Source organism: Aythya ferina (genome assembly GCF_964211825.1).
Source record: "Aythya ferina genome assembly, chromosome: 9".
NCBI classification, from domain to species: Eukaryota; Metazoa; Chordata; class Aves; order Anseriformes; family Anatidae; genus Aythya; species Aythya ferina.
Genome location: NC_140305.1, coordinates 27025417 through 27040493, shown reverse-complemented (window position 1 = coordinate 27040493; position 15077 = coordinate 27025417). Strand labels below are relative to the sequence as shown.

The window sequence follows — 15077 nt, the reverse complement described above, 5'->3', positions numbered from 1 at the left end:
GAGGTTCATTTCGCTGTCTGGCAGCCGAGGCGCAGCGCCGCTCCCTGCTTCCCACCGTAGGGCTGGGAAACGGGGATTTTCGGCACCCGTCCCTCCTGGCTGCATCGCTGCTCCATGGGCTGATGCTGCCACTTCATTTGGAGGCATTTCAAGTGTTGCTTCCTGCTGGTGGCTGCTGCCTCGGCCCCCTAACCGCGTGTCCCCACTTTGCCTTTGCAGGGCTGAAACGGAGAGGGGGCTCTCGCGGAAGCACATCATCGAAGGTGGGTGCTGGGCCAGGGGTTTCACTGTTGGGACGGGTTTGGGCTCCCCTCAGCAGGCTCCCCACAGCTCCCCACGGGGTGGGTGCGTGGCACGGCGTTGTACAGGCAGGGCACAAACTGAGCAATGCCTGCGAAAAGAGACACTTCTGTCATGGGAAGGCTGCGCAGCGTCAGCTGTGACCTTGTTACAGTGCCAGCAGCCTCCCGGGGGGCTGCTCCTGCCCCGTCCCAGCAGCACAGGCTGCCTGCCCCATGCTGGGGGTGTGCAGGGGCAATCGGCCCTCCCCAAAAAGCAGCCACCACTGCAGGGCCCCGCTGCCTTGCTGCTGCGGATAAATGCGCCCAGTAGGATGGGTGTGTGGGGGAAGAGGCGCACAGAGCCGTGGGGAGGGCTCGTGGTGACTGCACGGGGCACGAGGGAGCATCAGGCTGGGCACCTGTGCTTCACGGCTCCCAGCAGCCGCCTCGTTGCTGTCTGACCCACTTCTGCCTGCTGGCACGGAGCAGCGTGGGAGGCACTCGAGGCTCCCCTGGAGCCGTGCACGAGCTGCCAAAGCTCCCCAAACCCTGCTGTGGCGTGCTGGGGTCAGGCCGAGCCCTCCCTGCTGCCCCTGGCCCCCTGACTTGTGGGATAAACCCACATCATTTGCCGGGGCTGTTGCTCAAGGCAGCGTTTGCTGCCAGAAACAAGCAGGAAAGGAAAATTTGGGCTCGTCCATGCCAGGTCCCGTGGTGTCAGTCTCCAGACAGAAGGGGTAGGGACAGCTCTGCCACGCTGCTGTCTTATAAAATTGATTAAATGGGATATATTACTGGTATATGTACCTTACCCACCCTTAGCTGGGATTTCAGTGCTGCCCACCCCGCAGCCTGGCTCTCGCTGTGGGGCGGGCGAGGTCACGGCACACTCGAGCAGAGCTGCAACAGGAGCACTTTGAGTGAGCAGTAACTGCCCTAGAAAACTTCCATCGCTTCACACTCGTGGAGTTCAGCCACATTAGCGTGTGCCTTCCGTGTTAGGGTGGTGCTGGGGAAAGGTTTCTGGCCCCGTTTCGTTCAGTGCCCCCGTGAACGAGCCCCTGGCGCGGTGCCTGCACCCGGGCTGCCTGGGGGCCCGCGGCCGAGCCCAGCCGCCCCCCGTTCCTGGAGGAACTGCCTCGTGAAATGACAGCAAAGCCCTGGCAGCAGTCGGAATGGTTTCGCAGCAAAAGTAGCAAATAACGTTAAGGTCAGCGGTAGCTGTTTTCTATAAATACCCTTGGCAAAAACAGCCATTTTTTAATCTCAGAATTCAGCGAACGTTTTCAGACTGCTCTATTTTGGCTTGTTCTTCATGAACATTCATTAAAAAACATTTTGTTCCCGGGAAGATTCATAGAAAATAAGCGTTAGGAATTCTTTTTTCTCCCTCTCTCACGCACGCACGTCCCTACGCAGGCTCTGGATGCCGGCTCCCATCAGCTGCTCACAGGGGAGCCTGGTGGGCAGGGAGGTGAAGGGGGCAGAGCACGCCCCCAGCAAGGCTGCTAGCAAGCAATTAGGGTTTATTTATTGTCTGAAATGGGAGGTGAACCCCCTCCCTTGGGCTGGTAGATTAGCTCTGAAACAAAACCTGGACTTGGCCCCTTGGCTCACCACAAGTGCCTGTGGTGCAGGTGTCTTCCCATCCGAATCTCAGTGTAATTAAATAAAAGCACAAATAATCACATTGAGTCCTAATATGGCTGGTTTTTCTCTCTGCTCTGCCGTTTGTAGGATTAAAGGCTTCCCTCCAGAGGCTGCAGCTGGAGTACGTGGACGTGGTCTTCGCCAACCGGCCGGACAACAACACCCCCATGGAAGGTTAGTGGGAGCTTTAGCTCGAGGTTTTCGTGCGGCTGATCCTGGCTTACGGGCTTATGCCTCTGATGGTAGGAAATGAAAAGCAAATCTTTATTAAAAATTCAGGCGAGGCAGCTTAAATACCGAATACCTGCTTCACGATATCCTGGAGTCCTATATAGTTACACTTAAATGAAAGGAATTTGTATCTCTGAGATGGGAATTGAAATTTTCTTTAAATCCCAGCGGTGCCTCTAACATTGTTCAATCCGTAATTTCCTTCTCCCAGTTGCTTCAGACAAAGCAGAAATGAATTTGTGTTTGTGTTCAGCAGACCTCTGTGCCAAACGGCACCTGTGCACCACTGCAGCCAGCTCTGGGGAGGGCAGCGGGCCTGCACTGTCCCTGTCCCCATTCCTGTCCCCATCCCTGTCCTCGGGCAGCCTGGATCTGCCCTCTCCCCACGATGTGAAAACGCAGGGTGTGATCCCAGGCGGCTCCTCCGATGGGTGTTGTGAGATGAGAACTTGTTGGGGGACCACTGCCCAGGTTTCTGGGCAGCTGGGGGGACTGGTCCTTGTTCAGTTCGGTGAGGGGGGCATGCGGTTAGGAACGCGTGAGAGCCACGGTGTCTGTTCCCTCTAATTCTGTTTCTCGGCTGATAACTGCCCGTCGTGTACGTGGCACGTGCCCTGGTTAGCCAGGAGCAGGCAGAAGGAAGAGGTGCAGGCAGCAGGGCTGTCACGGCTGAGCCCATGGCAAACACAGCGGGGGCCTGGCCGCCCCCCAGCTCCAGGAGGCGCGAGCACCTCGGTGGCCCCGGGAGCGCTGCGTGCCCCCAGCCCTGACCCCGTGCCAGCAGGAAAGTGCCTGGGACCCCAAAGGCAGCACAGATCTGCAGTGCATGGTGAGGCCAAGGTGTGTGGCTGCTGTGTCTCGGGGGCAGGAGCACCTCTGAGCTCCTCCAGCTGTGGATGTGCCGCCCATGCACGCACGGCGCAGCCGAGCTCGGGCACCCGCAGCTCTTCGGCAGCTCTGGGCACTGCTGGCGGTGCTGCAGCCTGGCAGCAGCGAATAAAGCTCGGTGAGACTTGGAGCAGGGTGAGGGAAGGGACGTTTTTATTATGAATGGTGCGGCGTTGATTCTTTCTATGTACTTGGTGCTTTTTTTATGGTTCACCTACTAAGCCACTTCCATCCCGGAGCATCTGTTGAGCCATCTGTCGGTTCGGCAATATCTGGCACGCACTGCAAGTGTTAAGCTACCTTCACAAGGCAGAATCCCAGCCATGCTCGGTGTCCTCAAGTGGCCATGCTTTTCCCAGGAGTAAATAGCTGCTTCCCGACCCCTGCAGCCCCCCGTGTCCCGTGTGTGCAGCGCTGCTGGACGAGCGCCTGCAGGGTGCAGGGCCCCAGCCGGGCAGTGAGCGCGGTGCCAGGGGCAGGGGTAAGGGTAAGGGACAGGGACAGGGACAGGGATAGGGACAGGGACAGGGCAGTATCACCCCCAGAGCACACCCAGGGAACCTGCTGCCCACCGGAGGGGATGGATGGAAGCAGTCTGGATGGGCCCCAGCCCCGGGCACTGCAGCTCACCATGGCTGCTGAGCACCAGACAGGCGTCCTTTGGCTTGGGGACGCTTGACTGAAGTCCAGACACGCTCAAACTCCTGGCGAAAGAGCTGCTGCTTTTCTTTTCCCTCTCGTGATGAGTCTTGTCGGCTCTGGGCACTAAAAAACCTCATTGGAAAAGCGTGCCCTTAGTGCTAAAAGGAGATACCCGCGGTCTGCTCAGACGGGCGCTTCTGCTCCTGACCCTTCACGCTTCGTTGCTCCGGCTGCAGCTGCGATCCCCTGGCTGTGACAGCAGATGCTCCTCTTCACCCCGAGCGATGCTTCCAGCCGAGCAGAGCCGAGCTGGGGCAGGGGGGGCCCAGCCCAGCCCAGCCCACGGCCCCGCAGATGTGCCAGGAGGGGCCCGGAGCAGCTCCCAGGCTGACACCGCGCTGCTGGAGGCCGCCTGCCGGGGCTCGGAGCAGGCATTTAGAAGCAGCCTCTCCCCTGCCGTGCTGTCAGCTCTGCCATCCTGCGAGCAGACTGAGCGGCTGCTGCTCACAAACCGTCCCAGAGGCGTACCCAAGGGTGCAGGATCTGGTAAACAAGAGCATAAATATATACATTCCTGAGCTGAGTCCAGTTCTTCTGGAAGGGAGTAGAGATGGGGGAAATGAAAACAACCGTGGGCCAAAATGTGGAAGAGGCATATGAGAAAACGCTTATAAAATTCCTAAATGATCGTACGGCAAAAAGAGGAAACCCAAAGCAGTGAGAAGCGGGTGCTGCAGGGGGAGGGAGGCATTCCCCTACAGGATCACCCTGCTGAAACCCTGCGGCATCACCCTACAGCCTCACCCCACAGCCTTTTTTTTTCTAAAAAAAAAAAACACAAAACAAAACAAGAAGCAGAACAATATCTGGCATCTGAACTCTCCTCCTCCCTGTGGGAAGGAGCCCCCAGGCCGATGTTTCCGAGGCCAGCTGCCCGTGCAGGAGGCACGCTGCGCTGTTAGAGCCCGCCGAGGGTTACAAATGGAGACTTCATCCTGGTGAGCTGCTTGTCGCTGCCTCCGGGAGAAATCTCACAATAACCTCCAGATTGGCAGTGTAAACTACCCTCTGCCAAGCTTTTTTTTTTTTTTTTTCTTTCTTTTTTCCCCCATAAATAGGCCGAGAATCCTCACGTACACAAGGCAGCTTATCTCCTTCTTGGTAGCGATGCCCAGCACCGTGCCCGAGGAGCCCCAGCTGCTACCTTTGGCTTTAACACCCGGACCCAGGGCAGGCTCCTTTGTGCAGCTGGGTGCTGAGCGAGGCTGAGCAACCTCACCTGGGTCAGGATCTCAGGGATTATCACCCCTTTTCTTGCAGCTTTCCCTTCTTGCAGCTTTCCCTGGGGCAGCGTGCTGCAGTCTGGCAGCGCCCGCCGAGGGTGAGGTGCCTCGTGTGTAACGGGAAGGGCAATGGGGATCGTTTTCTTCTGCTTCCCAGCTCCCACTTGGCTTATTTCTGTCAATTTGAACGATGCCTGCTCGCATCCCCTGTAAGGTTAAATATTTTTCCGTGCTGTTTTTCACATGCTGCTTTGTCGCTGGGAGGATCCCAGTCCCAGACAGCTCCCAGCCTCTTGGCTGTGAGGGCTGCCTTGGCAGACAGAAGGCAAGCGGAGGAGCTGCGAGATTTTCTCTTGTGACAAGGGTGGGAAATGAGCAGGGAACAAAAGGAGGCCCCGGCCCTGTGCTGCAGGCACCTCGGGGTGAGCTGCTGCCTGGCGTGGGGCTGGAGCAGCTCTTTTGAGCTTATTTCCCGACTGTGCTGCCCTCTTGTGTTACATTTTGGAGGGGATATTATCACGGGAGAATACTCAGACAATAGCCAGCTGGTAAAAGTTTTCAAACAACTTGGGGACAGAACGTTTTATTTTAGGCTTTTCATGTTTTTGTCCTCCTTGCTCGAGCAGGAGAGCATGGACAGACAACGTGGTATGGGAAGCCACATAACTGGTGTTTTGGGGTGAGTTTGGTGCTGACAAATCTGGCTGGGCAGAGTTCTCATATTTATTTATTTATTTTTTTTCCTGCAGAAATCGTCCGAGCCATGACGCACGTAATAAACCAGGGCATGGCGATGTACTGGGGGACGTCGCGCTGGAGCGCCATGGAGATCATGGTAAGGAAACGTCCCCAGTGCTGGCACCCCCGCGCTCGAGGGGGCCGCTCTGGGGGTGGCTTGTTCGGATCCATCCTGCGAGAGCCTCTCGGCGAGTGCCGTGCTTTTTGCTGGCTTCTCTCCTCCAGGAAGCCTACTCCGTGGCCAGGCAGTTCAACATGATACCGCCCGTGTGCGAGCAAGCCGAGTACCACCTCTTCCAGCGAGAGAAGGTGGAGGTTCAGCTGCCGGAATTGTACCACAAAATCGGTAAAGTCTGAGGCCGTTTATTGCATCTATTCCATTTTGAGAGAGAAATAAAGAAGGGTCGGAGAAGAGGCTCCTGAGGGGAGCACATCCCTGCTGTGGGTGGAAAGCGAGAGCCAAGTGCCTCGCTGACAGCCTAAAGGAAACCTGGCTTAGTGCCTCTGCTTCTGCCCGCTGAGACCCCGTGGACATGGAGTGGTCCATGCAGGCGTCACGGTAAGGTTTTGGATGAGCACCGAGGGCACCCTGTGAAAATACCAAAAAGCAAACCCCTGTCTGCCAGGAAGATGCTCTCGACACCCTTAAAGGGACTGAGGAGCACAGGCAGCTGCCACACAAATCAGCAGGTGTTGTTTGCTCTTTGCTCAAAGTCCCGTTTGTGCTCCAGCTCTGCGCTCTCCGGTGCCCTAACACCTCTGCCCTCTCCGCAGGGGTGGGCGCGATGACGTGGTCTCCCCTGGCCTGCGGGATCATCTCAGGGAAATACGGCAACGGGGTCCCCGAAAGCTCCAGGGCGGCTCTAAAGGTATTTTTTCACGTGCTCCAGTGCTGCCGTCGTCAGGGCTGGCAAATGCCAAGGAAAGGCAGCCCTGTGGCTGCTCGGCACGGACAGGCTCGGTTCCTCTGACCCCTAGGCCAGCAGCAGGTTGGGGCTGGCTGTGGGTTCAGCTCCCAGTTGTGGGCACTGGGGTGCTCTTGGCCAGCTCCTGAAGCTGTGCTGCTCCTGTACCCCGTCTCCCTTAGGTGGCTGACTTCGTTCTCAGGGCTGGAGAACACCTACTTGGAAGTCTCAGCACATCAGCTGAAAGGAAAGGCGCAGTCTGCGCTGACTTGCTAACAAGCATCACAATTTTGAAACGTGGCATTTCGTTGCATTTGTGGTGTGTTTTTTTTTTTTTTTCAAAACAAAGTACACCTTTCAAAACAAAATACACAATATTTGCTACAAACTAGCTGAGAAGGCATCATTTCCCAGAGGGATCTGAATTGAATCAGTGAATCAGAATTGTATTTCAAGTCTGGAGCTGGGAAAACCGAAATCTCAGCCTCTTCTAATTAATTTTCTAATCTCCAACGTTAGCAGTAAGCCTTGAACAAGATCAGATGTTCTCTCACTTGTTTGCTGGGAGGAAGCGGGGTGTCAAAAACCTTCTGCAGTTGAGCAATATCTCACCTTTTTCCAATTGCAACTGGCTCCAGCGGCCCAAAAATAAAACTGTGGGGTTCCCGATTCCAGGCTGAGCCCATCAGTGGCACGCAGCCCGAGCAGTCCAGACACGGGCTGCCAAGGGAGATGTCCTGCCCCCTGCCACAACTGCTTCAGGTAGCAGCACATCACCGCGTTGCTCAGCCCCCAGTTACCTCCCGGGCTGGGCATGATTTTTAGAGGTGCTGATAATTGCCCTTCCCTGCCCACTTTGCTCGATTAAAACTGACGCCTGACTGCGATGTGGTTTGCTTCCAGTGCTACCAGTGGCTGAAAGAAAAAATCATAAGCGAAGAGGGAAGAAAGCAGCAAACGAAGCTGAAGGACCTCTCGCCCATCGCGGAGCGTCTGGGCTGCACACTACCTCAGCTGGCAGTCGGTAAGCGGCGGCACGGGGGCTGTGGTGGCGCCGTGCCTCTCCCTGCTCTTGTCAGGAAAAAGGGCCCAGGGGAGAAGGCGCTAGGGGCAGACCTTCCTTGGATCAGGTAGTCCCGGATTACTCGGCTCACAGAATTGTGTGGCTGACCGAGGAATGGGAAAAGAGCAGTCTGTGAGGTGGTGACCGGTGCAGACGCGGTGGGTCAGGCATCCCCAGCTCTCCTTCCGTGGGATGAGGAATTGCAGCCCGACAGAACTGCAGCCAGCACTGGTAAAAATGGAAAAAGGAAGCATCGACACGATGCGTGACTATCCTGCCTGATTGGATTAGGAATGACTCAGAGGGGACCTGGGAAGTGACAGCTTCCAAAAATACTGTTGTTATTTGTCAAATAGAGACAGAAGTTCTGGCAATTACCGGGATTGGCAGTAGTGCAGTGCAGTGAACCCTTTGTTCCTAACCATCCTGTGACTTTGTTCCCAGCGTGGTGTCTGAGAAACGAGGGGGTGAGCTCTGTTCTTCTAGGATCTTCCAACCCGGAGCAGCTGATAGAGAACCTGGGAGCCATACAGGCAAGTGCTCGTGGCAGCTCCTGCCTGCCTCCTGCCTTACTTCAAGGCAACATGAGACCAGTGCCCTTGTTTTCTTAAGGGTTTTAGTACTTTATGTTTTGTTTCAGGCCTCTTACGGTGCTAGTTATACACATTAATTAGGCAAAACTACCTCACTTCACCACGACTCACACCCCAGTGCAGCGGCTGTGTCCGTGTTCAGCAACAGGAGGGGGGTGTCCGTGGGGTCTGTGGGTTGTAACGCATCTCGCCTCAAGGCTTAACTGAAAGAAGCAAGTGGCCTGACGTCAAGACATGATATATTCCACTAAATCTGCAGCACTCGTCCTGAGAAAAGCACGGGGCCCACATGGGCCTTCAGTAGCCTCTGTTGCTGTTGGCAGATAAGAGCTTCCTCTGATGTTCCTGCCGCCTCCGCTGCTGTCGAGTGGCATCGTGCACGCAGAGTTTAGGACAAGCACTTCTGTGGTTGTCTCACAGCATAAAGTTGCTTTATCTTTTTCCCTTAGAGGAAAACTGTTATTAGATAAATGTTCCAATACGTCCCTCACACACACACAGTCCCGGAGGAGACATTCTTTGATGAAATCTAGATTTAATTTTGGAAAAACCTGCGACTGTCTGTAATGGAGGCTTGATTAAACCTTGGCTTTCTTCTGCCCCTAGGTTCTTCCAAAGATGACATCGCATATTGTAAATGAAATAGATAATATTCTGGGAAATAAGCCCTACAGCAAGAAGGACTACAGATCATAATGCAATGCATGAATTACCTGGACTGCATGGTTTAATAAGTGCTCTGTACAGAAGTACAGTCCCGAGTTAATATCCGGTCATTAGAATCAGTCAGCAGCTTGCTGCTCCGTGTCTACTGTTACTGGATCCTCCGAGACGTGTGCTGTTGCTACCAATCTGCAGTGAATTTAAAAGCACAGCTGATCTCCTTTACAAGCAAGAACTTTCTTGTATTTTCTTACCTTCGACGGAATTCATTAATTTTTACTTTCCTCTTAGCACCTCATGCTTGTGCTGTGAAAAACACATGTAAAGCAAAAAATAATTTATAACCTTCAGGTACTTGGTAATTAAAGAAGGATGTACAGATATATTTTTTCAATGAAGAAAAGCCAGATACAACTTAGGTTTTAATAAAACCACATTCGGGAATTCTCAGCTATAAAGTTTCTTCAGTTAGGTTAACAGACAGAGTGGGTGAGTTCAAATTTTCCGTTTGCTTTTTTTTAATGCTGAGTACATGCTTTAGATTTTGTTTGTAATGGAAAAATGAACTTAAGTCAGAGAATTAGTTATGCATTGTATTGCTCAACTGCTAACTAGACAATTATTTCAGCTATGTGGGGCTCTTCAGACATATGTCGAGTAGAAGCCAGATGAGCACAGTTTGAAACCCCCCAGATGCATGTCAGGTGAATGCAAACAGCTCCTGTTTGCACAATTTTAATTCTAGATAAACTTTAAACCAAGAAATCCATGGTAAAATAGTTTATTTGCATTTTCTAGAAACCTGCCTCTACTTTTGCCTGCTTGTAGACATAGCTATTGCAAATTTCAATATTCCTGAGCTTTTGAGGACACAGATCCTTATAGATCTACGTAGTGCATAGCTGCTGAAAACTACCAGAAACAATCAGGTGTGCGTTTTGGTGGAAGGCTACATTTGCTTTATCTTGTTCTGGAATCGGGCATAAGTAAACGCATTGTATTTTTCAGACACGGGTAGTTCTTTTGTGAGCATTCCATCCTTCTGCAGCAGTTGATAGTAAACATTTCGCTATTGATTTGCCCACCTTCAGAGCCATGCCATGTTTTACTACAAGATTGCTCTGTAAAGCGCGCCGATGATTTCAGTTAGTCCTTCACACTGGCACTGAGACTTTAGGGACAGAGTTCCTAGAGGTACAGCTATGTACAGTATTCATGGGACCCTTCTATGCTATTCCTCTTAACTTCAGGATATCTGCGACGCGTGCAGCGCTCCCGGGGGCCACGTGGGCAGATAGGAATACTTGACTTGTTCTCTCCTGTATTTAATCCAATAAGCTGTGCTATGTGTAAATGAACTTAGCTGCTGTATAGCAAGAAATGCAGTCTGACTTTGACTTCTGCTTGGACCCAATAAAAGCATTTTGTGCAACTGATTCTATACTTGGAGCTCTGTTACCAATGGTGACACCGGTTATGATAAAGCAGGGGCTGGCGCTGAAAACAGCCGTGAATCATTCTGCAGAGAAGTTAGCCCACTACAGCAGGCAGCGGTCGTACGTAACGCTTTGGCCTGAGACCAACACCACGAGAACGTCCGTGTGGCAGCTCCCTGGAGCCCCACTGCATTTCAGCACCCGGCCTCTCCTGTCAGGAGAGTTGCTCCCAGGCCTGCCAGGAGCAACTCTCACCTTCCTTCTGAAAATGAAATAGGTAAGTAGCCTGAAATCTGCCTCGTGGGCACTAGCCCTAGGATCAGCGGTGCAAGTCAGACCAGGAAACTACCGAAGCTGAAAAGTTGTCTGACTATGTAGAAAAAAGAACTGTTTCCACTTCCTATGCAGCAGTTACAGGCAGCATACGCAATCGGGCTTGCCTTGCAGCATCTCCTGCACTTCAGAATCTTCTTCAGTAAATTTTACATAAGCATGAATCTTATTGAAGCACAAAGATCAGCAAAGTAATTTTTAGGTTAAATCTGATTATAAGCTTTCTCTTCCTTCCTACAGATTGAAGTTTGTAACAGCAGTATCTGTGACTTCTACAATACGGCTCCATTAATAGTAGCAGTGTTTAGCATTTTAAGTAACAGCTGCCTCACTGATAGCATAGAAAAAAAAGGATTGCCTGATAAACCCATTACAAAAAGCCAGCTGAAGCATTTTAGTTAAGTCATGCCAGGAAAAGCTGCAGGTTTTTTTTTGATTTATGACTTCAGAAATGAATGGGAAAAAAAAATCAAACAAATTCAAGAATGTTTTCCTAAGAGATACTGTTCAGATCCTGTCCTGACTCAAAGTCATTTAAAAATGAAGAGTATTTCCAATGAAAACAATAAACACGTTGACTTGTAGAAGTCTCTTCTCTAATGAAAGCAGTTGACAAGCCTATGCACGTTGCTTACCCCCAGAAATACCCACTTCCAGAAAATGACAAAAGGAATACAGGAAATTAAATGACAAAAAGCTTCCTTTTTATTAAAACTTTGCAAGTTACAATAATAAATGGTGGATTGTCACTTTTCACGACTGTGGAGTTTGGCTCTTACAACCAAATTTACAGGCAAGTTCTGTTACAGGGTTTGACTCCAGCTGCTCTGTGCTGCTGTGCAGCTCCCCTTACGGGCTGCTCGTGGTGTTCACTGGTCTGCAGAATCATCACAGCCGTGAAGAGCTCCAGAAAGGCTGTCTGGTAACTGCTCACATGCCACCTCCTTTCAATGCTACGTAAAAAAATTGATTCATTTTTTGAATAATACCACGTAAAGATACCAAATGTATAATTCACTAGCTTTCTATTGAAACCCTCCCCCCAGACCCTCAGGCAGTCACATTATAAAAACATGTATTCCTGTTCCTCCCTTAAGCTTTTGTATGGAAGGTGAACGCTGCCACAAAAATGAACTGTTGGGTTTTTTTGTGTCTACTTGGATCCTGTAGATAGCAGGGCGATCAGTCCAGACGAAGCACTTATAGAAAGGATGTAGTTTCTGTAGGAAGAAGGTTAAGGATGTGTATGTTTAAAGATACCACTTTTTTTTTTTTTTTTTTAGTTGAAGTTTTATGAAAAAGAACAAATTAAAACAGCCTTCTCTGTAGACTTAAAATAGGGCTGCAACACCAGAACTTGAAACACAGCTTAACATCAAGGCTATCAGCAAGTCACCGAATACTCAGAATGAGGACACTCCTAAAGCTTGGCCTGTCCTCTTAAAACTGTTTTTAGCAGTATTTAAGTAACAAAAAAATAAAAAAATCTGGTAAATTTACTGAAACTAAACAGTTGTGTAATGTAGCAGCACATGGCAATTAACACCGAGATAGTGTTTCTACAAGAACAGGAGCTGCCTCCTTACTGCATAATTACAATATGGAAATGGCAAAGCCATAAGAATTTTTATAGATTGTCCCAGTAATATCCTTAAAACACCTAGTGACAGATGGTAAATATTTATGTGATTTGGAAGTGTTTTTTTTCTTTTTCTATTCTCTGTGTTTACATGCAAGTGTTTCTAAGTTGAGGTACTAAAATGAACCACACTCATCGGCAGGGTCCGCCTGCAGCCCAGCTGACAAATATAGGTACCAATGACAGCAAACAGGAACAGGGCCTCTGCTGTTCCAGGCGCGGTAAGAAAGGATACACGGTGGGGTTGAAGTTCTTCAGCACAAAAAACGAAGCAATGATGACCAGGACCAGGAAGAGCGTGTTGTTGTAGAAGATGGAAAAGGTTGTTGCTTCGTAATCTGCAACTTCATTCTTCTTCCACAGAATTCTACGAACAGGTAAAGCCATTACTTCCCACACTGAAACTAAGGCATAGCCCAGCACACCCAGCATTTGGAGAGAGCGACCCCCAGAGGTGTGACAAACCACATGGCTCTTGTCACAGCCAGCTTCTAAAAGACAGCGCAGCAGAAACTGCCAGTCAGCTCATCAGTGAAACACAAAACCCTGCACATTCTCTGCATTTGCATGTTTATTTATGATTTGTCTTCTGTCCATGCACATCAAACCCAGCCCTTTATGAATAGCAGTGCCTGCAGGGTTCTACCTGTTAGATACTACCAGCCCGCCTGGCTGTAAGGGAAGGCGTGGGTTTTCTGAACCAAGGGGGAGACAGTTTTCTTCCTCATGCCTTGTACAGCCCTGACGGGCACAAAGCACGTTCTGATCCTCATCAGGCACAGCCTGGATATTGCTGAGAGCTATCGCAGGGGAAATCTGCGCGCCTGCTTTCCCAGTTACAACCACCGGGGGTGCCAAGCGCAACCACCGGCCAGCAGCACAGCCCAGCAGCAGCAGCAGGAAGCGCTGTCCTGCAGGAACTCGCAGCCCGCTGCGCCACGTAGCCACGAATATCGAATATCGCATGCGCCCTGCCCGGCAGCTTCCCTTCAGGCAGTTACCGGCGGGCCTGGACTAAAAGGCGTTCTGCTTTGCACCTCAGGGACCAGGAGGCTGCCTTATGGGACCTTACTGATAACGGTGTTGATTGTTAAAACCATTCATTGATCATTCAAAAGGATTTATAGCTGAACAAAAAGCTGACAGTATAGATTTTACTTATTGGGGGAAAAAATAAAACCTTTTTCTACTTTTCATAAAAACAAAACAAATTCAAATTACCAGAAGAAAAAGTTTCTAGTTACAGAGAAAAACAACAACCAAGCAACAGTGTCTAACACCCTACCCAGAGCTTTACAGATGTCAGGCACTATTAAAACAAGACAGAGGCAGGCAGAGGTTACCTTTCATCCTTCTCCTTACGGGACATCTTCCTGTTGTCTGCCTCAGAAAGCTTACGAGTAACTTCTTTGGAAACAGCGTCTTCTCTTTTCTGTGCTACCCTGTAAGAAACATCATTCCTATTAAAGTTGCCAAATGAAAAAAAAAAACGTGACTAGAGGAAGTGGTGTTTTACAGGGAAGAATAAAAGCCAGTCACGATACTGAACAGCTTGCCAGGCTGAAGGAACAATTAGCACTAATTAAATTAGGGGCAGTACTTGTCAAATGGAGTTTGTGGCAATACCCACTGGGACTGAAGGTCATTCTGCTATTTCATTGTGCTGCTGGCTGACAAGCCCAGTCTATTCCCTAATTACAAGAGAGCTGAGAGAAACCAACTGGGATTTACTGGTACCAAGGAAGTCGGGCAAGTACACGATCCACGTGCCTTGCTCCCCCATGCCGAAGCTCACAGCATCGTGGTAACAGGCACCAGCTTTAGGCAGAGCATGCGAGTGACATTTTGGTGCCACACATTAAACTCCTGTCAAGGACTTTCAATGGCAAAGCAGCCAAGAAGCGAAGGTTGCAGTTAAACATTGCAGTGGTAACTTTTCCATAGTGCACTGTCAGAGCTTAAGATTTATAGTATCATGAGCTAATATAATTCAGCAATGAGTGCAATGAACTTTGAAGGCAGCAAAAAGCAAGACAAATACCTTTAGAACTCCATATAAAGTAGCTCATCGGAGCAACGTTTCACACGTCCTTACTCATAAAAACTAACACTAATGCATTTTGCGAGGAATTATTTGACAAGACCCACGCGCTTACTTGTGCTTGAGCACGAACTTGACGTTCTTGTAGGCGAAGGCCACGAGGTAGGTGCTGATGAGGGTCATGACGCCGTACAGCACGGCCGACTGCACCAGGTCCATGTGCCATATCCTCCAGTACAGCCCTGGGGGAGCGAGCAGCACAAATCAACCCCCACCGGCAGCGCCCCGCGACCCCTGTGGGGCCCCGGGCACCCCCCCAGGCCCCCTCCCAGCCCCCCTCAAGGCCCAGCTCGGCCCAGACCCAGTCCCAGGCCCGGTCCCGGTCCCGGTGCCGGTGGCGCTCACAGATGGGGATGGCGGAGACGATGAAGGCGTTGCCGAAGAAGAGCGCGGAGGACTTGGCGGAGAGGTTTCGGCTGAAGTCCTGCAGCAGGAGGTCCTCCTCCGACTGCTGCCGCCCGCCGGGGCCGCCCCTGGGCGCCATGGCCGCTCCCAGCCGCTCTCCAACCGCTTCCGGCGCCTCCTCAGGGCACTTCCGGCGGCGGGCTGACAGGGACCGGAACCGGAACCGAGGACCGGGACCGGAAGCGGAACCGGGGCCGCTGGCGGAGGCGGTGGCAGCAGGAGGAGG

At 51.3% G+C, this 15077-nt stretch overlaps 2 protein-coding genes across 3 annotated transcripts in view; one reads left to right on the top strand and one right to left on the bottom strand.

Annotated features, from left to right (window-relative positions):
* The window catches only part of KCNAB1 (potassium voltage-gated channel subfamily A regulatory beta subunit 1), a 39730-nt gene extending 29360 nt beyond the window's left edge, over window positions 1-10370 (top strand). For both annotated transcript variants that reach the window (XM_084529358.1, XM_084529359.1), the window contains exons 7-14: window positions 220-263; window positions 2019-2105; window positions 5725-5810; window positions 5939-6059; window positions 6488-6582; window positions 7522-7642; window positions 8126-8214; window positions 8881-10370. In XM_084529358.1, coding sequence (XP_084385484.1) covers window positions 220-263; window positions 2019-2105; window positions 5725-5810; window positions 5939-6059; window positions 6488-6582; window positions 7522-7642; window positions 8126-8214; window positions 8881-8970 — 733 coding nt within the window. In that variant the 3' untranslated portion in view covers window positions 8971-10370. The remainder of the gene's footprint in view (window positions 1-219; window positions 264-2018; window positions 2106-5724; window positions 5811-5938; window positions 6060-6487; window positions 6583-7521; window positions 7643-8125; window positions 8215-8880) is intronic.
* Window positions 10371-11388: 1018 nt separating this feature from the next.
* SSR3 (signal sequence receptor subunit 3) lies at window positions 11389-15005 on the bottom strand. The gene is made up of 5 exons (XM_084529360.1): window positions 14792-15005; window positions 14502-14628; window positions 13689-13787; window positions 12581-12712; window positions 11389-11926 (listed from the first exon to the last, which is right to left on the bottom strand). The coding sequence occupies exons 1-5, from the start codon at window positions 14928-14930 to the stop codon at window positions 11860-11862; spliced, it is 564 nt and encodes a 187-aa protein (XP_084385486.1). The 5' UTR covers window positions 14931-15005; the 3' UTR covers window positions 11389-11859.
* Between the last annotated feature and the right edge of the window lie 72 nt (window positions 15006-15077).